Source organism: Gopherus flavomarginatus, chromosome 3 (assembly GCF_025201925.1).
Source record: "Gopherus flavomarginatus isolate rGopFla2 chromosome 3, rGopFla2.mat.asm, whole genome shotgun sequence".
Lineage (NCBI taxonomy): Eukaryota > Metazoa > Chordata > Testudines > Testudinidae > Gopherus > Gopherus flavomarginatus.
This window is the reverse complement of record NC_066619.1, coordinates 90,271,029-90,295,536: the sequence shown is the minus strand read 5'-3', so window position 1 is coordinate 90,295,536 and position 24,508 is coordinate 90,271,029. Positions and strand designations below refer to the sequence as shown.

At 40.7% G+C, this 24,508-nt stretch overlaps 1 protein-coding gene across 2 annotated transcripts in view; it reads left to right on the top strand.

Moving 5' to 3' along the window:
• Positions 1–24,508, top strand: part of DAPK1 (death associated protein kinase 1) — a 142,683-nt gene that overhangs the window by 68,949 nt on the left and 49,226 nt on the right. For both annotated transcript variants that reach the window (XM_050945576.1, XM_050945577.1), the window contains exons 4-12: positions 5,380–5,518; positions 6,981–7,110; positions 7,413–7,461; positions 7,559–7,585; positions 8,065–8,217; positions 8,364–8,409; positions 12,084–12,173; positions 13,689–13,781; positions 21,720–21,839. In XM_050945576.1, the coding sequence (XP_050801533.1) occupies positions 5,380–5,518; positions 6,981–7,110; positions 7,413–7,461; positions 7,559–7,585; positions 8,065–8,217; positions 8,364–8,409; positions 12,084–12,173; positions 13,689–13,781; positions 21,720–21,839 (847 nt within the window). The remainder of the gene's footprint in view (positions 1–5,379; positions 5,519–6,980; positions 7,111–7,412; positions 7,462–7,558; positions 7,586–8,064; positions 8,218–8,363; positions 8,410–12,083; positions 12,174–13,688; positions 13,782–21,719; positions 21,840–24,508) is intronic.

The window sequence follows — 24,508 nt, the reverse complement described above, 5'->3', positions numbered from 1 at the left end:
TATTGGTTCTCCAGAGATGTAATACAATTCCTTTCCCACAGGGAGAACATGCCTCATGTAAACATATCTGTACAGTTCACTTTTAATATTCCGTTGGAAGGTCAGGCAGTGCTTGCACTAATAAATGTTTATAGAAATATCTTTTATAATAACCCAGTTACTGTTAACTAATTTTATTCACACAAATCATGGGAAAACACAAAGGAAGAAGCAGATGTTGACTTTGCTATGAACATGTGAAAATGGTTGCACAGAACATTCTAGAATGCTGGGTTAAGATAAAAATGAAATGGTGCTTGGATATAATATAATACCAAACCACGAAACACTGCATTAGAGGAATGCATAGAAATACATAACTGCACCTAATGTGTTCTGCTTTCATAATATGCTCTGCGTATTCTTGTATTATGTGTAAACTGAAAGGTTTTACGTAGGAATGAGGAAAAGTATAGTGCTTCAAGGAAAGTCGTTATGTTAGAGCAACTGTAAAGGTGAGAAGATTTTGTAGTTGATTTTAACAGTAATGTAATTTAGATGTGACTTGAATTTAATTTAGTTACTCTGTTAATCTGAATGGTCATTGTGTAGAGTCTGCTGGATAGTGGTCACTCTCATTCTGCTAATCAGAGTTGTTAGCTCACAGATGATCAACACTGAATTTATCCAGTAACTTCAATCAGCAGCTAGAAAAAAAAAGAGAAAATGAGCAGAGAATATATTCAGGCATGTGTAAATACCGTGTACAGAAGCTCTGAGAGTCTGTATAAAAAAGACAGAATACAGTTCCTGATAAACAGATTATCTGTACTACCTTCAGGAAGCAATTTTTATCCAGTCATTGGTTACTGTCATGCTGTTGAGCTCTAGTTTCATGAACTCCTGTGGATACTTACAGCAGTTCTTCTTCTTTCTTAAAGGTGAACTAAAAATAAAATCTCAAATTTCCATCTGCTTGAGCAAAATGTGCTAAATGGTCCAGTTTAGTGAGCTAATAGGGACACTAATCATATGTCAACTTCAAAACAAACCCTTTTTATTTACCTTTCAGTTCTTCTAAATCACGTCAACTGGCTTCAGCTCAACATGGTGCATGCTAGGGCATTGTAATGAAGCTAAAACCAACCAGCTTGATTTGTAAGGAATCTGGAAGAGGAAGTAGGGAGGTCAGTTTTAGATGATAGTGTGCTATGCTTGCCCTCCGCCTCCTGACTTCATTGTGACTACTCACGTGCTTGAAGTTAAGCACGTACTTAAGTGCTTTACTGGGCTGGGGCATGTGCTGAAGAATTGCAATGGGACTTTTGACACTGTTTAGTTTCACCTTTAAAGTTGAGCATAGGCTAGAATGTGCTTGATTTATTCGGCATACCACTGCAATTCCTACATACATATACCTGATAGGCTGCTATTGTGTGGCTCAAGCACAGTACTAGCAGTCATGAGATACAGATTCTGACTAATGCGGGGGACATTGTGGTTCTAGTGCAGTAGTGCCCAACCTTATTACACAGGAGGGCCACATAAACCTAAACATAAACTCATGTGGACCAAACAGATTCTACATATTTTCATAAGATTTAAAGTCACCTGTATTGATTTGTATTATATGTTCAGCTTGTTTCATATGTATTTAGATAGACTACACTGTAAATAGAGACAACCTATTTACACACTTGTATAAACTAAAAGGAGGTAAACATGATGACAAAACGCTAATGAAATGGCCATTTGTATATTGTGTTGAAGCAGGCTGCAGGCCTTATGAAATACTCTGGTGGGCTGTGTCTGGTAGGTTGGGCACCCCAGTCTAGTGAATTAGGTATAGAACTGGGAGTGGAGCTGTGAAGGAGGTGGGGTTGATTTTGTAATTTGAATGTATGAGAGACCTGGTTGGGAATAGTTACTGTATAGCTATATTGGGTTATTGGCATGCACTCTAGGCTTTTCTGTGCTTTAGTATAATAATAAGACTGTTAGGAAGCTAGCAGAAAGGCAAAACAGTGACCCTAGATGAGTACGTTCCTGGTAAACATTTCAAGGGGGCTAAGAACCAGTGCTGAGCTAGTCATCTGTGAAGATGCTACTTTCCAGCTAGAGTCAAAGTTACACAGCTGTTTTGCAAAGGTTGAGTGTCTAAAGGATCAGAAAGATGTTAACAGTTAAAAAGTCACTCTTAAGAGTGTTAGAGACTGTTTGGGAGGACAAGGCTGACCGAGGTCCTGCAGAAGGGGATATGAAGCAGTTTGGCCTTGCTAAGCTTTCGTGGAGAGGTCTTAAGTTAGGTAGATGAGCATATAGATGGTTTTGTTTTACTGTATTAACTGCTAGGTGCAGCTCCTGTTGGGAAGTCTGGCAGGTGCCAAGTCCAGTTGGATCTGCTGAGAAATCATGGTTGATACCTAGAGATCTGTAGACCAAGAACAAGTCTAGGAGAGGGAGAATTGAAGGTTTCCACCCCAGGACAGATATAGGCAAAAGACCTAACAACTGAGAGTGCACTCAGAGAGACCAGAAAGGGGTCAAAGGTATAGCTAGCCCTGTTACTGTGATTCAGGCAGCCTGAGATTTAATCCTCATTCTGACACCGCCTTGTAGTGGGGCTGTCTAAATCATTTAGGGCCAGTTTTGTAAAGGTGATTAGGCATGTAGAGATGCAGACAGGCAGCTAGTGGGATTTCTGAAAGCACTTAGGTGCCTGGCTCACCTATTTCAGTGTGGGTCAGGAACCTAGGCAATTTAGGAATTCATATTAGGCACCTATCTGCATCTTTAGGCACCTAAATACCTTTAAAAATCTGGCCTTTAACCTCTGTAGACCTCAGTTTCCAGACTGATATAAAAATAGGGGAAAATTTTATTTAACTCAAGTTGGTGTTGAGAAGTTCACTGAAATAATTAATTATATCAAAAATATTGCTGAAGCTAGTCATTGTCAGATAGGTGAGACTAGCACTCAGCAGTTCGTGGTTTCCAGTCCTCTTCTCAATCAGCTAAACCATGCTACCTTTCCAGAATAGGCCCACCAGCCTGTGGCTACCTCCTGCAGTTAACAATTCACAATAATATTTCTAGTAAGTGTGGCTTTTTTCACATGCTGCAGTCCCCTAAAGACAACTCAGTCTCCTGAAATTTCAGAGTCTAAATTTTGGGGGTGTGAAATTTCACAATGGCGAAACATTTTGCCATGAAATTTTGTAGTTTTTTCAGTTTCACTCAGCTCTAGTTATAAAGCCCATACATACCTGGAATCTTGAACAGAAGTACACTTTCGGATGGCATCTTATGTTACCCCAAATGAAACTGTGCAATTGATCAGTTTCACAGCCATCTATAGGAATAGCAGTAAGTTATGCAGCTATAGGTATCATTAAAATACCAGTAGAAATAAGTAGGAAGTATGTGATTGCAAAGGAGGTCTGTTTTTCTTGTGTTGTCAGTAGGAGTAAGATGAGACTGTAGAGTTGACCAAGTGGTATTCCAATGTAAGCAAACATTGGTGGAAGTTGTTAGTGTGTTCCTGAATATTTCCCTCCATATTTATGATAGAAGACTATGAGTACATCTCCACTACAGCAGGGCACTTCTTAGCGTGAGTAGGCAGACATATACTAGGTGTGCTTAAGCTAGCATGCTAAAAATAGCAATATGGCTGTAGCACCACACGCAGCGGATCAGGCTAGCCACCTGACTATACCCAGGGGGCTGGAGTAGGATTGTACTCAGGTGGCTAGTGAGCTGTGTTTAATTTGTAGGTATTTCATTTTTATACTACTGTACTAACAAAAGGAGTTAAACTTTTCCCTCATAGTCTCTAATGTTTGTATTTAATTATTATAGTTACCTTTATTCTTTCTTATTATAATTGTTATTGGGAAGAAAATATCACTTATAACGTTTTTTCCACCCATCTTGATGTAAGCAGTAAGAATTCATTAAAATACACTTTATATGAAATTTACATTACAATGCTGAAAGTTGTCTCATAAAAACAGACCTAATAGAACAAGTCAAATGTATTTTCAAAAACTTACACAGATTACAAAGCTGCTGTTGTATATTAATCCAATTTTTAATTATCAAAACTTCAGATCATGATCAAATTTTAAGATAGCGCTAGTGGACAGAATTAATAGCTGTAATTTTGAATTTCAGACTGTTGAAAATCACTATGTGAAGGAGTGAAAAATAAAGGAAGTTTTGATGGTTCCAGTATACTTCTAGTTAACAACCTGATTTTTAAGATTCAGGAGGTGACCAAATAAACCAATGTTCTCAGTTTTAATCCCCAAAGTGAGAAAAATTTGGAAACTTTTAAAATGGTGTTCAGACACATTAGTAAGTAAACCAAATTCAAGTCCATATCTTGCCTCCCCCTTCTCATTCACTGAGCACATCACCATTGATTCATGTTGATCAGGCTCCTACCTCAAATGACAAAGAGTTTATCTTCAGTTCCTTACTTTCCCTCTTCCCTCAATTTCAAGCGGTGTCCAGATTTTGCTGCTGTTTCCTACGCATCCTTTCTGACCTTTGTCGTCTTTCTGCCCAAATACCTAAACACTCACTTCAGATGGTATGCCCTTGAGGACAGGAACTGTCTCTTCCTCTGTAGAAAGCATTTGGCATGTTTTGAGTGCAGTTTTAATATGAATGATTAAGGCACTAGATTAAATCAAGGATTGGAATGTGTTTTGAAATGCTCTGAGCACAAATAAAGCATGCTGGGGCTGCTGCTAACTGCAGATTGAATAAACTCTGATCTTGATACCTGCTAATCCTAAAAATCATCTATTATTCTCCCTAGCATTTTGCTGCTAGTGTATTCTAAAACATATTTTAGTTTTCTATCTATTCCAGCAGTTATTTGTGTTCAAGTACATCTCTACCCCAATATAACGCTGTCCTCGGGAGCCAAAAAATCTTGCTGTGTTATAGGTGAAACTGCGTTATATCGAACTTGTTTTGATCCGCTGGCGCACACAGCCCGGCCCCGCTGGAGCACTGCTTTACTGCTTTGTATCCGAATTTGTGTTATATTGGGTTGCATTATATGGGGTAGAGGAGTATATTTGCTTCACTTAACATTGAATTTTAACTTCTGTGAAGATGTGTACACATATATGGGGTATTTTTAATTTAAGCTATATAAACCAGCACAGTTCATGTTAAAATCTATCCACTGTATTCTCAGGAGGAGGGGAAAAAGTCTTACTGATTTTATAGGTATTAAATTATGCAAATTGTCATGTTCTGTTTTGATATGAATGTAATTAAGAGCTGTCGGATGCTTTATAAGATGGCTGTGAGAACAGTTAAGCTACAAAAATCAATAAGTTAAAATGTTCTTGCCTATAACCCCCTTACCTCTTCTCTCAGTGTTGCAGGTGGGGAGCTCTTCGATTTTTTAGCTGAAAAGGAATCTCTGACTGAGGAGGAGGCCACAGAATTTCTCAAACAAATCCTTAATGGTGTTTACTATCTTCATACTCTGCAAATTGCCCATTTTGATCTCAAGGTATGTTGGACAAATAAAAATTTGAGGTACTGTAAGCAACCCCATTAAAGTCCTGATTATGCTAGTAAAAAAAATCTCCAGTTGTAACACAGATCAAATCTTGAAAATGTGACTGCCAGCCTATATAGAAAAGGGAGAACGCAGCTGAAAAGTAATTGTTTCCAATCGTCTTTTATTTAAAAAGCAAAAAATGCTTTCCCCCTGTTTACACAGACTGGCAGTTACCAGCAAAACTATGGTCCTGGAAACAGTTTTCAAGAATGATCTTGAAACCTATGTCAGGTTAGGAATTGTATGTAGTGTGGATGTGGCCTTGATTAGAACTGTGCAAATAATCAATTTTTCAGTTCCTTGGCAATTCTGAAAAATCAGAACAACAAGCAATTTTTTACTATTTTAAAATAAAATGTAAGGAAATTTCAAAATAAAAGGTCATTTCAAATAAAAAAAAAAGGTTGACGCACAATGTTTTGACATTTTTTTCCCCAAAAAATGTTTTTTTCTACATGAACAATTGGGCAAAACTGACACCCATTTGCAAAACATTTCTATGTCAAATTTGCATTTTTGCTAATTAAAAAAAAAGTTTCCAACAAATTTTTCCCTATTCTAATTTTGATGCAACATTCTGAACTAGAAAATTCTTCTGGCTGTGTTTCCATTCCATGCATCTAATACTTTCACTCAAAAGATCTGCATTTCTTTAAACCGAAACAAGACAACAAAATTGTTTACTGTCAAGGATGGTTGTGAAGCAGGTAGCAATTTCCAAAAAGTGAAAAGACAGTTTCAGATCAATCTGTCAGTGACAAGAGAAATGTATATGTATTTTTGCATATATGAACTACATTAATATTTTGAATTCTTTTTAATATTTTACTAGTTTTCTCTTTTCATAGCCATCAATGTTTTCATGTGTTGAGCATTTTGATATTTCTTCTTGATTGTGGGTTGTGGAGGTATATAGGCCCCAAATCAGGAAGGCATCTCAATTCAAGGAAGGTATTTAAAGAGGTGCTGAAGTCCTCCTGAAGATAATGGCCATGTCTGCACTATGGAAACAAAGATGAATTTTTAACATGTGCTAGCTAACACATGTTAAAATCCTAGTATATCAAAGGAAGTTGTAGTTTTAACATGTTAGCCATCCCAGGTAGAGGAGAGCCTAGGGTTTACCTCAACTAGCTAACACTTGTTGAACTTACAACTGCAGTGTCTGCACTAAAGGTAAAATCCTGTCACCACAGAAATCAATGAGCATTGTGCCATTGACTTCAATGGAGCCAGGATTTCTCTTTAGAATTTTAACATGGATTAGCATGTTTTAGTTAATGTGGCTTCTCTAGGGAATGTGTATTTTTAAGACAAGGCCAAGAGACTAAAACACATCCTTAAGTGCCTTTTCCTTGTAGCCTGTGCAAATTATGAAATCTTTTTTGTTTGTTGGTTTTTGTTTTGAAAGCCTGAAAACATAATGCTGCTGGATAGAAATGTACCAAAGCCCCGCATTAAAATTATTGACTTTGGCTTAGCACACAAAATTGACTTTGGAAATGAGTTTAAAAATATCTTTGGAACACCGGAGTTTGTTGGTGAGTACAGATTGTGCCTTATATATCGTTTTCTTTTCCTTAACCCTGTGAAACTGTGCATATGGAATGTCTCAACTTAGCTATGATTTACAGAATTTGTATGCAGTAAATGACATTTTTGAGATATTGTAAAGTACACCATATTCCTCTTCAGTAACTTGGTTGTATCATTGTAAAAGATTTTCTGTTATAATGACATTGCAGGTTATAAATCAATGTTTTAAAGGTGTCAGAATTAAATAAAACTGCTCTTTGCTTTTTTGTTTGCTTACGTACTTCACATACTATTCATTCTCTCTTAGCTCCTGAAATAGTAAACTATGAACCCCTTGGTCTTGAGGCAGATATGTGGTAAGTTAATGAACCATTCCGAGGTGGTAGCTGTCATTATTATATATTATATTACTGTTCTGAATCTTTCCCTCTCTCTCTCTCTCTCTCTCTCCAGGAGCATCGGTGTAATAACTTACATTCTGTAAGTATCAAAATCCATAAATCATTCTTTGGGAACATTTTTTTTCTAACATTATATTCTGATTCTGTCCTTTTGGCTTTCGGTTGTGTGGTGTATTTTTGATGTCAATAAGACATATGCATAGCATATGGCCACTTAACTAAACTGCATTGATTATACATGATTTTCACCTAATTGAAGTTGAATCATCAAAAAAGTTATAGCATAACTGTTAAAATAATAGCTAAGAGTCAGTGCTGAGAGAGTGGAATGGAAGCCTTGTTTAGATGATTAGCGTCACTTTGGAACACTGCCTAATCTTAATTCTCTGAAGTTAAATCACAGCTTTCATCTTTGTAAGATCAGGTCATCTTTAAGATATGTCTCAACTCTAAAAGCAGAAAGCCTCTTTTTTTTTTTTCACTTCCTTGTCAGATCTTGCAGGGATGAAATGGCATGTAGCATATAATATGTATTGTGTCCAATCTTTCTTTTAACAGCCTAAGTGGTGCATCACCATTTCTTGGAGAAACAAAACAAGAAACGTTAGCAAACGTATCTGCTGTGAATTATGACTTTGAGGAAGAATTCTTCAGTAATACCAGTGCCCTAGCTAAAGATTTTATAAGAAGACTTCTAGTTAAGGATCCAAAGTGAGTTACTTCTCTTGCTGTGTTTGTGCTGTGGCATCCTGAATTACATATCATGGTTCAATTTGTATTCTGTGTTTATGCTCATTAATTAAATATGATCTGCTAGTCAACAAAGTAAAAGGAGTATTTTTTTCTCCCATTTAAAGGAAGAGAATGACAATTCTAGATAGCTTGCAGCATCCCTGGATCAAGGTTAGTGTATAAGGAATTCATTTTATATTCGCTTTTGTTTATCAATCTGTGGTATGTATACTTGTGCTTATTCAACTACTTCATGAAAACTAGAAAGCATAAAGTGGTGTTCCCACTTAATAAATAGTTCTGTGTGCAAAGCTAATTTGAAGGCTGCTGCATATTGGCTATAGACTTAATTAAGTTATGTTCTGTACATGGTAGTGATGGGCAAGTACTGTAGCCCATTATTCAGATGACACTTATGCTTGGTCAGGAAGAGACAAATGCTCAGGAAAGAGTGTACCAACAAAGATACATTTTCTGAATCAAGTCCAGTTTCCCCATCTTCCTAACCTTCTTTTCAAATCTCTATTTAAGTGCGGCTAAATGATGACTGAACTAAGGAGGGCCATGTCTCTTCATTGCACCCTAATTAAGCTGAGAAGGGAACTGCTGGGACTGATCCACTTCTTTCCCAATTAATATTTGGCTTGAGTACGGTTTTCTAGGATATGGTGTCATCTTTTCCACAGGGGAGAGGGATAGCTAGGTCACAAGTGGAAGAATAGGGCCTCTGACCTTTTTTGATAATATAGGTCACTTGGTGCAATATGGCCCATTTCTAAGAGTGTGGTTTTGAAAAATTAAAATAAAATTGTTCCTTCCTTGTCATCTCTGGAAGACTTGATTTCGCAGTATCCAGAGAGGACTTAACTCCATCAGTCATCCCCCAACATTCACTTCCATTTAATGGTAATATAATTACAACAAGGAGCTCTTGGGAGCCACATCCAGTACACTGCTGTATAATAATCTGTTAGGTATTAGTAAGATGCAGTTGCGCTCTGAAGGATGAGTAAAAATTGCACTTTGTTCACTAGATCTGTTCCCTGCATAAGTTCCATCCTGTCTGCTGCTTTTTGTGAACTAAATAAAGAGGGACAAAATAAGTGCATATTGCTCTAAGCCCTGCAGAGCCAGCACTCCTAATTGGAAGTGAGCTGAATTCTGTTCCTCCTTATGCACAGTCAATAGAATAATGCTTTAAGTTCCAGTCAGTTTATACCTATGCAAAGTCAGTGAAAGCAGTGGAGTGATGGAAATGTCACTAAGAACATATTCTGGCTTGCAGAACTTTTATTATGGGTCATGATGATGTACAAGATGCAGGCTGGCTCTCGAGTTACTTGGTTGAGTTTGCAAGGCTGGCAGTTAGGGGAGGGGGGAAAATCTCTGCTTGTTCACTATATGCATTTCATCTGGAAATCATTGAACCAGAATCATGGAACCTCTCTGAGATGTTCTGACAAAGTCTCTTCAGAGTATAACTACACTTCAACAGTTGGTTTAGTACCGATTTTTTTGCACTAGAGTTAGAGCTGTGAAAATAACCATTTTTTTCAAGTTCCTGGCAGTTTTAAAACAAAATAGTTTAGGATTGAACAAAACATTTTGTTCTACCTGAAACGAAATATTTTGTTTCCATTTTGGGCATTTGACCCTTTTAATTTAATAAAGAAAAGGAATTTTGGCAATAAAGGGCTAGATTCACAAAGGGTTGTTCATAAACGCAAGGTAGTGGTGTTGCCTCCTTTATACCTAGGATGTGGAAGACGCAGGTTTGAATCCTCACTCTGGTGCAGGGACTTGAATTCAGGTCTCACCCATCCCAGGTGAGTGCCCTAATCACTAAAGTATTAACTGTTGGGGGGAAGGGTGTGTCTCAGTGTCTCCTATTAAGATATTCTACTTCGTATAAATTAAATTTTCATTGGAGCAGGGACTGGAATGTGGGTGTCTCCCAGCTGAGAGTCCTAACTACCAGACTGAGTCATTCTCTCTCCTTGCCCCAAAGAAATATTTAATTATTTATTTAATGTGAAACAGCTTCAACAGGAGAGATTGTGAGACAGACACCCCAGAATACCCTATAGTTCAGGGAGTGCTGGGTTCCAATCCCTGCTTCAGAGTGAGGATTCAAACCTGAGTCTCCCAAAAAGCCCATGAGTGCTCCAACCACTGGGATATTGGGTATAATACCACCACAGTTCTGCGAGTGGCAGTTAAGTCTCTTTGTGACTATAGTCCAAAAATCGGAAACATTTCGTTTTGAGATTTCTGAGAAAGTTTTGACCAAAACAGCCAAAATCAATATGAATTTGCAAAATGCCTTTTGTCAACCCAAATCTGAATTTTTTTTTTGTGAAAAACTGCTGAAAATTTTCAGCCTGTTTTAGGTTGAGTAACTAAATCAGTTTAGTTACACTAGTATGAACTCTAAAAATACACACACTTAAACTGGTTTAAACTGTACTTAAGCAGTTTTTATATTAATGTAGTAACTCTGGTTCCAGTTTTCCAGCTGGGCACAAGAGAAGAAGTTAGTCTGATAGCCTGAACACCCTGATTTTCTAGATATCTCATTTTCCTGCCACCATTTGCCCCATGTTTAAAAAAATAACCATCTAGCACCCCAGTTCCATATGCTAATCTAGATCGTACACTGGCATTTGGGGCCTTCCTAATCACAGAACGTGCCAGGTCACTTAACACAAGCATGTACTCATCTGAGAGTTGGTGCTTAGTGTTAGTTCTGAGAGCTTATCTATGTGGAGTGCATAACTCAAGTGTAAATCTGGCCAGTGGACCCTGCTGCCACACACTAAAAGTTCTATAGTACAGGTTTACCTAAAGCACACTCTGAAACTTCTAGTTCATGGCAGCAGGGTCTACGTTGCCACTTCGTGCGCTGCCAGCAAGAGGGCTGTAGATTCACACACCAGCTTGCCGCACATTAAATCTTCATATAGGTAGGCCCTGAGAAGTGGCATGCAGCACTGGAGCCCATCACAGTTGTAGCTGGGACTTGTTTTGTAAACTAGTGAAATGACATGGGAGATGTTGGATACCAAATTGATTATACTGAAAGCAGAAGAAAACCTGGGCTGCATTTATAATCAGCCAGGAAATCCTTACAGAAAACAGGTCTTTGCCGGTACACCAGGATGCGGGAGGGGTCTCTGCCTGACAGAGAGAAGTCCTAGGTTAAGGATTAAAACAAAAAAAAAATCAGAAGGTTTACAGAACATTTAACTTTCTTTTGAAACTTGGTAACTTATTACTCTGGAAAGATCTTTCAAATTAATAGAGCAGTCAACTACTCTGACTAAGCTCCTTAGCTGGATGTTTCTGCTAAGGCAGTCAGCAGCAAAATAGTTAACTATACTTATACTTGTAATTTCATGTTTAGAGGTGACAATTTAATGCCTCCCTGATATGAATAAGGTGGTACAATTGTCTATGCCTCTAGTCAGCACTGTATTCATAAACTGTCTTTAGGACACAATGAGATGGAACGTAGTTTTTTAAACTACAACTTAAGGAAAAAAGAGGGATGATATGTGCATAGAAACCCTAACTCTTTGGAACATGTAACATTTCTACAGGTGTGGCTTCCTGGAGTGCCTGCTGCTTTCTTCAAGCATAGTGACTGCACACTTTGCTAGGTCTTGCATATTAGACTGGTGCCTTTTTGTATGCTTTACTGCAATGCTTGGACTTCACTGTCTTTGCAACCACAGATCATTGTTTAGTAGGAGTGAAGATTGTACAGCAGGAAAATGATTTTGTGAAAGCAGTGGCATAATTGAGGGATATTTAAAAATATCCTTTTGTGCCTCTTTTCCTCATAGCCTAAGGATACCCAACAAGCACTTAGCAGAAAAGCATCTGCAGTAAATATGGAGAAATTCAAGAAGTTTGCAGCACGAAGAAAATGGAAAGTAAGTTATTTAGCAAGTCTCCATAAAACTGGTGATGAATGTAATGGCATTCTCTTCTCAGGATAAACACAAGTGAAATATTGTTAATTTTATTGCTTTTTTGCTCAAATGAAGCTTACTATCTGAAGCGTCATTAAAAATAGAAAATACATTTTAGTACCAAATCAAAATCTTTGCAGTATGGGGGAAGAGGAAGGAGAAACCTCTTCCTGTGTTGACTTGGAGTACATTTGTAGGTGCTCAGATACTGTGGTTGAGGGGATGTAGTGTAAAAAGCTAAGGAGAAATTTTTTTCATTACTGAACTGAGTATGAATACATAAATGATTGTTGGGCACTGAGCTTATATTCAATTTATAAAAACTGTTTTTATATAGTATCAAGACAGTCAAAGAACGAGTGCATATTTACAATTGAAAAGCATTTATATTTTATTATATTTATTTTTTATGCCTCTAATGTCATGTCAAATGTTATAGATGTTCATGGCAGTGTAAATATGCGAGGAGGCTAGTCTAAAAACAGTGAAAAGGAAACAACTGGAGTTGGTCAAAAGTGGGGGAGGGAGGCAAAAATTTGGTTCCTGCCCCACAGAGATTACAGTCTATGGCTCTGCGCCTTGAAAGACTCAGAAGCTAGGTTCACATAAACTGAAACTGGGCATGGAATTGGCAGAGTATAGGTAGGTGTAAGGAGTAGAATCAGCAAAGGAGAGAACTTCACTTCTTCACCACACATACTTCAAGACCTGCACTGAAGCAAGGGAAGAAAGGGATGTAGCATAAGAAATCTATGTACAATGATACCAGAGTTAAGCAAGAGCCAGCAATGGGATGCATAAATTTATAAAAGAGAAGTTCCTTCTTTGGAATAGAGGTAAAGAAATAGGATTTTTCTCTCTGGCTTAAGCATTAGAAAAAAAAATACTAAATGTCTGCCCTCGGAAATCTGTTTCCCAAGATTCAGTGTCTGGTTTAGGTGGGATCAACTGTGCTTGTAAAGCTTAAGTTGCATGAGAAATGTCAGTCTTCTCTGGTGTCCAAGAAGAAGCAGTGGGTAGACATCTTCATCCTTTTGTATAATGTAACATTTATAGGAACACTATCAGATAATTTAGGTCCAAATTAAACTGTGTATGTGTGCACATTTTAAAATGAGAAACCCCATTCATAGAAGTATTTTCATGAAATATATGGCCTGAGCAAGGGGATTTAGCACAAGTACTTTTTTTTGTTTGCATAGAAAAATGTTTAAATCCAATGCTTGCTACGCATTGTTGTTCTACTGAAACAGACAAGTCTGTTTTTATTACCAGTACAGATGAAACCCAATGAGTAAACAGCATAAACAGTGAAAAACCTGATTTATCAAAAATTCTTTCCACTTGAATGTGTTTAAAACCACAAATTTCCTTTTCTGTGGTGATGTTTGTTTTAAAAGAAGTTTCTTCCTATCACAAATGTTGTATTTGGTATTTTAAAGTAAAAATGGCTTTTCTTTTCTTATTTTTAAAAAGCAATCAGTACGCTTAATTTCATTGTGCCAAAGATTATCAAGATCCTTCTTATCCAGAAGTAACATGAGTGTTGCTAGGAGCGAAGATACTCTGGTAAGCATATGTTTTTATTGGTTTAATGCTTTAAATACTTTCTGACACATAACAACATGAATACTGAAATATTTTAAAATGGATATTATTTCCAGTGTGGCAAGAATAGATTCAGGAAGTTTTAGGCCAGAAGGGTCCATTATGATCATTTATTCTGACCTCCTGCATAAGACTATAGAATTATAATCACTAACTTCTGCAGTGAGTCCAATAACTTGTGGTTCAAATTTATTTATCATGTTATTGTAGTTTGATTCATGGGAAACTTTCACACCGTAGTAATGATAAAATAACCTGCAAATGATCAATACATCTCAGTTGCTCAGGGTACTGTATGATATAAACCATTATTTTTTAGCAAAAAAGCTTAGAATATTTAAAATGAATAAAAATGTAGATGCTGCTGCAATGTAAATGTTGCAGGAAAACATTTTGAGCAAGCAGTAGCCAAATTTGAATAAGTAAAGCAGTCAGATGTAAAAGTGGGGGCAAGTTGACTTGAGATGGGTGTTAAGGAGTCACGCACCCGAGGGCTCACCACAGTAAAGGCACAATTGCTTAGCATGCCTTAGATTTCAGAGATCTGTATGTCTCAGTCTGGAAACCATAGAAGTCTATAGGGTTCCTTAGTTTTCAAGGTGTAAGAAGGAATTGTCCCTTGTACTAACACAGTTATGGAATGCCCTTTGTGTTATGGCAGATAGAATGGAAAAATGTATGACACACACATTCTAGAGCAGGGCTGGGCAAACTTTTTGGCCCGAAGGCCACATCTGGGTATGGAAATTGTATGGCGGGCCATGAATGCTCATGAAATTGGGGTTGGGGTGCAAGAGGGGGTGAGGGCTCCAGCTGGAGGTGTGGGCTCTGGGGTGGGACCAAGGGGTTCAGAGGGCAGGAGGGGGATCAGGGCTAGGGCAGGGGGTTGGGGCATGAAGTGAGGGTGAGGGCTCAGGGTGGGGGTGCAGGCTGTGGGATGGGGCAAGAAATGAGGAGTTTAGGGTGCAGGAAGGAGCTCCAGGCTGGAGCAGGGGGTTAGGGTTTGAGGGTGAGAGTGCGAGGGCTCTGGCTGGTGGTGCAGGCTCAGGGGTGGGGCTGGGGATGAGGGGTTGGGGATGCAGGAGGGTGCTCTTGGTTGGGACTGGGGCAGGGCAGGAGGGGGCTCCGGGCTGGAGCAAGGGATTGGAGCATAGGAGGAGCTCGGGGATACAGGATCCGGGTGGCACTTACCTCAAGCAGCTCCTGGAAGCAGCCACATGTCTCCCCCTCTGGCTTCTACTTGGAGGAGTGGCCAGGTGGCTCTGCGCATTGCCCCGTCTGCAGCACCACCCCTGCATCTCCCATTGGCTGCGGTTCCCAGCCAATGGGAGCTGCGGGGGCAGTGCGCAGAGCCCTCCTGACTGCCCCTAAAGAGAGCGTAGAGCGGCCACCAACCCCACTCCTGGCTGGAGTGCGGGAACAGGGCAAGCTCCAGACCCTGCTTCCCAACAGGAGCTCAAGGGCTGGATTAAATCGGCTGGAGAGCCGGATGTGGCCTGTGGGCTGTAGTTTGCCCACCCCTGCTCTAGAGCTTCAAATCATACCACAGCTCTTCATTGGCAGGGTTAGGAAAAAAAATTCTGTGCACCGGTTTGTGCATTATTAATTAGCGATAGGGCCAAGAAACTCCAATTAGAGTTAGCATAATGGGGCTAGGCAGGGTGTAATTTCACAGAAAGATTGGAATTAGCATAATGGAGCTAGGCAGGGTGTAACTGCACAGTAAGATAGCAAAAGCAACCAGTAGAAATATGCCCCTTCATTCATCCAAGGTAGATGTGTTGAGTTCTACTCTGTCAATACCTTTTTTTGAATGGCACCTTGTTTGCTGTGTGTCATGTCTATCTTTTGGCTTTGACTGAAGCCACTGGAGGGCAATTCTGAGTATTCTGGAATGGCATAGAGGTGAGGATAGGCTTGCCCTAGAGTCCTTTCACAAAATTGCCCTTTCTACTTACTGTTAAGTATCAGAGGGCTAGCCGTGTTAGTCTGGATCTGTAAAAGCAGCAAAGAATCCTGTGGCACCTTATAGACTAACAGACGTTTTTGAGCATGAGCTTTCGTGGGTGAATACCCACTTCTTCAGATGCATGTGGTGGAAATATCCAGGGGCAGGTATATATATGCTAGCAAGCAAGCTAGAGATAACGAGGTCAGTTCAATCAGGGAGGATGAGGCCCTGTTCTAGCAGTTGAGGTGTGAAAACCAAGAGAGGAGAAACTGGTTCTGTAGTTGGCAAGCCATTCACAGTCTTTGTTCAATCCTGAGCTGATGGTGTCAAATTTGCAGATGAACTGAAGCTCAGCAGTTTCTCTTTGAAGTCTGGTCCTGAAGTTTTTTTGCTGCAGGATGGCCACCTTAAGGTCTGCTATAGTGTGGCCAGGGAGGTTGAAGTGCTCTCCTACAGGTTTTTGTATATTGCCATTCCTAATGTCTGATTTGTGTCCATTTATCCTTTTCCGTAGAGACTGTCCAGTTTGGCCGATGTACATAGCAGAGGGGCATTGCTGGCATATGATGGCGTATATTACATTGGTGGATGAACCAGTGATGGTATGGTTGATCTGGTTAGGTCCTGTGATGGTGTTGCTGGTGTAGATATGTGGGCAGAGTTGGCATCGAGGTTTGTTGCATGGATTGGTTCCTGAGCTAGAGTTATTATGGTGCAGTGTGCAGTTACTGGTGAGAATACGTTTCAGGTTGGCAGGTTGTCTGTGGGCAAGGACTGGCCTGCCACCCAAGGCCTGTGAAAGTGTGGGATCATTGTCCAGGATTCTTTGCTGCTTTTACAGATCCAGACTAACACGGCTACCCCTCTGATACTTGACACCATGCAAGGCACTGCATTTAGCCGTATGGAGTGGAAATCCATCAACTTCATGAAGAAACTTGCACAAATACAGACAGATATCATCTTCCTTTCCAAATGCAAACGGATGGACATCATACCAAATGGACTAAAGGTAAAAAATCCACTGCTATCTACATACTACACAGACCACAGTGAGAGATTATGCCATACTCTATCAAAAAAACTGAGGAACCACCTGATCAGCATCTTATACAGCAAACAGGAAAACATCAAAAAAGAGCTCTCCAACCTGGAGACTCTCATTAATAACCAAACTTCTATACAAACGGACTTCACTAGAATAAGACAGGAGATCTACATTACTCACTTCACCTCTCTACAAAGGAAAAAGGACTGTAAGCTGTCTAAACTCCTACCTGCCACATGGGGCCACAACCGTGGTACCCCTAACCCACCCAGCAATATCGTCAATCTATCCAACTACACACTCAGCCCAGAAGAAAAGTCTGTCCTATCTCGGGGACTCTCTTTCTGCGCTGCCACCCCCACCAACATGATACAGTTCTGTGGTGATCTGGAAGCCTACTTTCGCCATCTCCAACTCAAAGAATACTTCCAGGACAACACTGAACAGTGCACTGATACACAGGTGCCCTCCCACCAACAGCACAAGAAGAAGAACTCCACATGGACTCCTCCTGAGGGTCGAAATGACAGTCTGGACCTATACATTGAATGCTTCCGCCGGCGTGCACAGGCAGAAATCGTGGAACAACAACATCGCTTGCCTCACAACCTAAGTCGTGCAGAACACAATGCCATCCACAGCCTCAGAAACCACCCTGACATTATCATCAAAGAGGCTGATAAAGGAGGTGCCGTTGTCATCATGAACAGGTCTGACTACCAAAAAGAGGCCGCCAGACAACTCTCCAATACCAAATTCAACAGGCCACTTCCCTCAGATCCCACTGAGGAGTACACTAAGAAACTACAGCATCTACTCAGGACACTCCCTACACTAACACCAGAAGAAATCAACATACCCCTAGAGCCCCGACCAGGGTTATTCTATCTACTACCCAAGATCCACAAACCCGGAAATCCTGTGATAGGGAAACCCCCCCGACCCCACCTTACCCAAGGCCCCAGGCTTTTTGCTAAAAATAAAGTAAAAGGCCCTTAGCTAAAAGCAAAAGTTTTAACATTTGCTAAACTTGTTTTTTTGTATAAAGGGCACGCTAAGGCAAAAAGATGTGGTTAGGGCCCCCCCAAAAAAAACTAAAATTAAATAAAGAAAAACAAAAAAAATCTGTTAAGTTATAACAGCTAAGTAATAAAAAAAGTAATAAAACGGTCAAACCGCAAACTTAACTGGCAAAAACAATAACAGGAAAAGCCATAAATAAAAAATTGGGGTTTTGCCATAAATAAAAAATTAATTGGTCAGCTTGCTTGTTATCATTATATTCCAAATAAGGCAAATAACATGTGTAACCAGCGTGCTACGTTTTGCGGTTTTAACCTTTATAAGCCTGGTAAAATTTGTAACATGTAAAGCAGCAGCCAACCTCTTGCGTTTGGTCTTTGCTGTCTCTCCCTGCATATATGCTTGTATAAAATAAAGGCGTCTCAGGCTGTCTAATCAAATCATTAAAGTGGTGGTCTTTTCCCCAACACCTGGACGCCCCATCATCTCGGGCATTGGCACTCTCACTGAAGGACTGTCTGGATATATGGACTCTCTACTCAGACCCTATGTCACCAGCACTCCCAGCTATCTCCGTGACACCACTGATTTCCTGAGGAAACTACAATGCATTGGTCACCTCCCAGAAAACACCATCCTAGCCACCATGGATGTAGAGGCTCTCTACACAAACATCCCACACACAGATGGAATACAAGCTGTCAGGAACACTATCCCTGATGATGCCACAGCACAACTGGCTGCTGAGCTCTGTGCCTTTATACTTACACACAACTATTTCAAATTTGATGACAATATATATCTCCAGATCAGTGGCACTGCTATGGGCACCCGCATGGCCCCACAATATGCCAATATCTTTATGGCCGACCTGGAACAACGCTTCCTCAGCTCTCGTCCACTCACGCCCCTTCTCTACCTACGCTACATTGATGACATCTTCATCATCTGGACCCATGGGAAGGAGACTCTGGAAAAATTCCACCATGATTTCAACAGCTTCCACCCCACCATCAACCTCAGCCTGGACCAATCTACACGGGAGGTCCACTTTCTTGACACCACGGTGCAAATAAGCGATGGTCACATTAACACCACCCTATATCGAAAACCTACTGACTGCTATGCCTACCTTCATGCCTCCAGCTTCCATCCCGGACACATCACACGATCCATTGTCTACAGCCAAGCACTGAGGTACAACCGCATCTGCTCTAACCCCTCAGATAGAGACCAACACCTACAAAATCTCCACCAAGCATTCTCAAAACTACAATACCCTCACGAGGAAATAAGGAAACAGATCAACAGAGCCAGACGTGTTCCCAGAAGCCTCCTACTGCAAGACAAACCCAAGAAAGAAACCAACAGGACTCCACTGGCCATCACATACAGCCCCCAGCTAAAACCCCTCCAACACATCATCAAGGATCTACAACCCATCCTGGACAATGATCCCACACTTTCACAGGCCTTGGGTGGCAGGCCAGTCCTTGCCCACAGACAACCTGCCAACCTGAAACATATTCTCACCAGTAACTGCACACCGCACCATAATAACTCTAGCTCAGGAACCAATCCATGCAACAAACCTCGATGCCAACTCTGCCCACATATCTACACCAGCAACACCATCACAGGACCTAACCAGATCAGCCATACCATCACTGGTTCATTCACCTGCACATCCACCAATGTAATATACGCCATCATATGCCAGCAATGCCCCTCTGCTATGTACATCGGCCAAACTGGACAGTCTCTACGGAAAAGGATAAATGGACACAAATCAGACATTAGGAATGGCAATATACAAAAACCTGTAGGAGAGCACTTCAACCTCCCTGGCCACACTATAGCAGACCTTAAGGTGGCCATCCTGCAGCAAAAAAACTTCAGGACCAGACTTCAAAGAGAAACTGCTGAGCTTCAGTTCATCTGCAAATTTGACACCATCAGCTCAGGATTGAACAAAGACTGTGAATGGCTTGCCAACTACAGAACCAGTTTCTCCTCTCTTGGTTTTCACACCTCAACTGCTAGAACAGGGCCTCATCCTCCCTGATTGAACTGACCTCGTTATCTCTAGCTTGCTTGCTAGCATATATATACCTGCCCCTGGATATTTCCACCACATGCATCTGAAGAAGTGGGTATTCACCCACGAAAGCTCATGCTCCAAAATGTCTGTTAGTCTATAAGGTGCCACAGGATTCTTTGCTGCTTCTACTTACTGTTGTGTTTAGTTGTGCTACCTGATTCCTGCATTCCAACTTCAGATGTAGCCAGCAGCTGCATATCAGCCATGTGTCTATATAACTTGTGGAGAGAGTTCAAGATGACAGATGCTATAGAAATGCAAACAAACGTGCTTATGATTCTCTAATGCGGTGTTTGCAACATCCTGGTTTATTACCATAGCAACTGTTCTTCCCTTTCTCCCCTGAACTGGTCTACTTGACCTTCTGAATTAGTCAAGAAGAACAGGATGATTCAGAAAGGGCAGACTTATAGTTGCACACAAGTTCTATTGACAGCAATGTCAATAAGTGAAAGGCAGACAGGAGGGCATTTTTAATGTTTTTTACGCTCTTTCTGAATGTAAGAGGGATTTTTAAAGACCTAAAGGTCAATCTGCAAGTGTAAGTCTGGATATGTCTACACTGAAATCAGGAGATGTGATTGCAGCATGTGTAGACGTACCTGAACTAGCTTTGATCTAGCTAGCCCAGGCCACCACCCCTGTTGCTGCAGTTATAGTGCTGTTGGTACTTGAACTAGCTAGCTAGATCAAAGCTAGCTCTGGTATGTCTGCACAAGCCGCAATCACACCTCCCAGTTTCAATGTTTACGTACCTTGAGAGATGTTGAGCACCCTCCTCTCGCACTGACCTTGCAGGATGGGCCCAGAGAGTACAGTAGACCCTATGCCAGTTTATGCAGATGTATGCCTTTTCAGTTTAAACCCTTGGGAGTATAGTTAGAAGCTTGTAAATCCAGAAGCTTTCTCTTTTTAGCTTGCTCTTCAGGTTTGAATGCAGTCTTTAGGAAATATCCCGTGATTAGCAAAGCTTAAACATTAACGCATTCGAATGAAGTAAACATACTTTTTTCTGAGCATTAATAGTCTTAAAAATCAAAGAGACTTCTTTGTTATCCATTGTATCCTCCCATTATACCTCCTGTGCAAGTCATGTTCTCGCTTCCTCTTTCCTTTTCTTATTGTGCTATTTGTTCTATCACCCATACTACTCTTGTTCCTATTGCTATACTTTTTAACACTGAATCACCATTGAAGATGTCACACCAACTCTTTAGAAGGCAAGTGCTAGTGTTTAAAACATTAAAAAACTCAGGATAAGGAAGATTAGGGTGATTCAAAAATCAGGCTACATGATTTTCTTTTCTGTGAATTTTTGCTGACTTACCCATGGAGAACACAGATCACCCCTGGGAAGTACAAGGTTTGTACCTGCATCTTATATTGTTGTTTTAGGTGCATTTTTTAAACAGGTTCTTAACTTGCATCTTCAGCTTTACTTTATACAACTCTCCATTTAGATGATACATGGAAAATTCCAGTAAGGAAACAATGTGGGAGAAAGACTTCTCTGGAATCTCATGCAGTAAATAATGTGTACAGATGTGGGAAAAAAACGCACATCTTATTAGGGTAAATAAGGAAGTGGTTCCTACATTTTAGCCGCTTGATTCTTGTGAATATATTTTCCAGACTTGCAGCTGAATGGCTGTCCAGTGCTTTGAAAATGTAATTTTTTTCCCTTATCCTGACAGGTGCTGGGGGATTATTTTTTTACTGTTATTATTTTGGAAGCTAATGATGATTTTTTTTTTCTATTTCTTTGTTAACTTTGAGGATGAGGAGGATTCATTTGTGATGAAAGCCATCATTCATGCCATCAATGATGACAACGTTCCTGGACTACAGCATCTCCTGGGTTCACTGACTAATTACGATGTCAATCAACCCAACAAGGTATGGTGTTAGGTCTGTGCTGCGACAAGTGGGGCGGGGGCAGATATCTGTTTGTTCTTGTATAGAGCGATGTGGCTATAAAATAGAAATGTAATATTTGAAATAAGACTAACAGTCAAATGGCTTTAAGCTGTCCTAGGAAAAGTTATGTTAGGAGTTCGTTGTTCATTCCTCTCAAACTGTCTGGATATGGAAGCCATACTTTTTTTTTCTAGGCCTCTGAAATGTAAAGGAGTACTGTTGCTTGAAAATCAGCACAAAATTTAAGTTTTGGTAATAAAAAGAAAAATCCTAAAACTTGCAATTAAATATAACCACAAATATTTTAAATCATGATGGAAATTGGTAGGGTGGGGGTGGATTCAGGGAAAGGAGTGTTGTTTACTTCATTTTCCAGTCAAAACCTTCCCCCTTTCCATACCAGCATCACAGGAGAGCATGCAGGTGTGCATGAACCTGTGTGCAGGACATTGGCAGGAGCCTGACGTTTGTGAGTGCAATGGGCTGCAGGGTGGGAGAAAAGCTCCTGCTGTACCTTTTTCAATGGATATATGTGTGTTTGCAGCACTTGCTGTAGCTATGCATTGGAAAGAGAGGAAATATAGTAAGAGGCCACACTGGCTTAACCAGGAGATCTTCGATGATCTGAAACTGAAAAAAAGTGTCCTACAAAAAGTGAGAACTGGAACAGGTTTCAAGGGATGAATATAGGAAAAAAAAAAAAAACACGCATGTAGAGACAAAATTAGAAAAGCCAAGGCAAAAAATGAGATTAAACTAGCTAGGGACATAAAGGATAACAAGAAAGCATTTTACAAATACATGAGAAGCAAGAGAGAGACAAAGGACAGGCTGATTACTCAAAGAGGAAGGAAAGACAATAACATAAAACATAGCAAAGGCCAAAGTGTTAAATGCTTTTTTTGTTTTCACCAAAAAATTTAGCAGTTATAGGTTGACTAACCTAGAAGACAATAAGCTGATAAGTAACAGCAGGGATTTGTCAGGAACAAGCCACGACAAACCAGCCTAGTATCCTTCTTTTACAGGGTAGAAAGCCTTGTGCATATGGGGGAAACAGTAAATATATTCATAAATGGTTTGGATAATGGCATGGAGAGTACACTTACGAAGTTTGCAACTGGAAGGAATTGCAAGTGCTTTGGAGAATATGATTAGAATTCAAAATGATTTTGACAAACTGGTGAAATGGTCTGAATTAAATAAGATGAAATTCTGAGGACAAATGCAAACTACTATACTTCGGAAGGAATACAAATACAAAATGTGAAATGAATGCCTAAGAAGCATTGCTGCAGAAAAGGAACTGGAGGCTATAGTGGATCACATTAAATAATGAGTCAACAATGTAATACAGTTGCAAAAAAGTGAACATCCTTCTGGGATGTATTATAGAAGTGTTGCCTGAAAGACACAAGAAGTAATTATCCTACTCTATTGAGCACTGATAAGGCTTCAGCGAGGTGTCCAGTTTTGGGCACCATGCTTCAGGAAAGATGTGGAAATTGGAAAAAGTCCAAAGAAGAGCAACAAAAACAATTAAATATCTAGAAAACATGACCTATGAGAAAAGATGGAAAAAAATAAGTTTGTTTAGTATGGAGAAGAGAAGACTGAGGGGGAACATACGTCTTCAAGTACATGAAAGGTTGTTATAAAGAGGAGGGTGATAAGTTGTTCTCCTTAATCACAGAGGACAGGACAAGAAGTAATGGCTTAAATTGCAGCAAGGGAGGTTTAGGTTGGACATTAGGAAAAACTTTGTAACTGTCAGGGTAGTTAAGCACTGGAACCAATTACCTCGGGAGAGGTCAGGGGCGGCTCCAGGCCCCAGCACGCCAAGCGCGTGCTTGGGGTGGCATGCCGCGGGGGGCGCTCTGCCAGTCGCCGGGAGGGCAGCAGGCGGCTCCAGTGGACCTCCCGCAGGCGTCCCTGCGGAGGGTCTGCTGGTCCTGCGGCTCCAGTGGAGCATCCGCAGGCACACCTGCGGGAGGTCCACCGGAGCCGCAAGACCCGCAGAGCGCCCCCTGCGGCATGCTGCTGTGCTTGGGGCGGCGAAATGGCTAGAGCTGCCCCTGGGAGAGGTTCTGGAGTATCCGTCATTGGAGGTTTTTAAGAACAGGTTAGACAAACATCTGTCAGGGATGTCAGGCAATACATAGTCTTGCCTCAGTGCCAGGGGCAGGGCTGGCTCCAGGCACCAGCCCAGCAAGCAGGTGCTTGGGGCAGCCACAACAGAGAGGGGCAGTACATCCGGGTCTTTGGCGGCGAGTCCTTCGCTCCCTCTCGGAGTGAAGGACCTGCCGTGAAATTGCCACCGAGGAATGAAGTGGCAGTGGTAGGCATGCCGCTGAAGTGCCACAGATCACGATCATTTTTTTGGCTGCTGCTTGGGGCGGCAAAAACCCTGGAGCCAGCTCCGGGCAGGGGACTGGACTGGATCACCTATTGAAGTCACTTCCAGTCCTACATTTCAGTTATTTGATAGAGAAGGTGGGGTGGAGTGGGACATGTATCATGTATCCTAAGTGTGGTGTGGGCAGGAAAGGAGACAGCCTGGATAGCAGTGGCTTTAATGTATGTGTTGGTGTGAAGGGAATGTTTTTGAAGGGAAAGGAGTGAATATTAGTTAGGAGCATGCAAGAGAA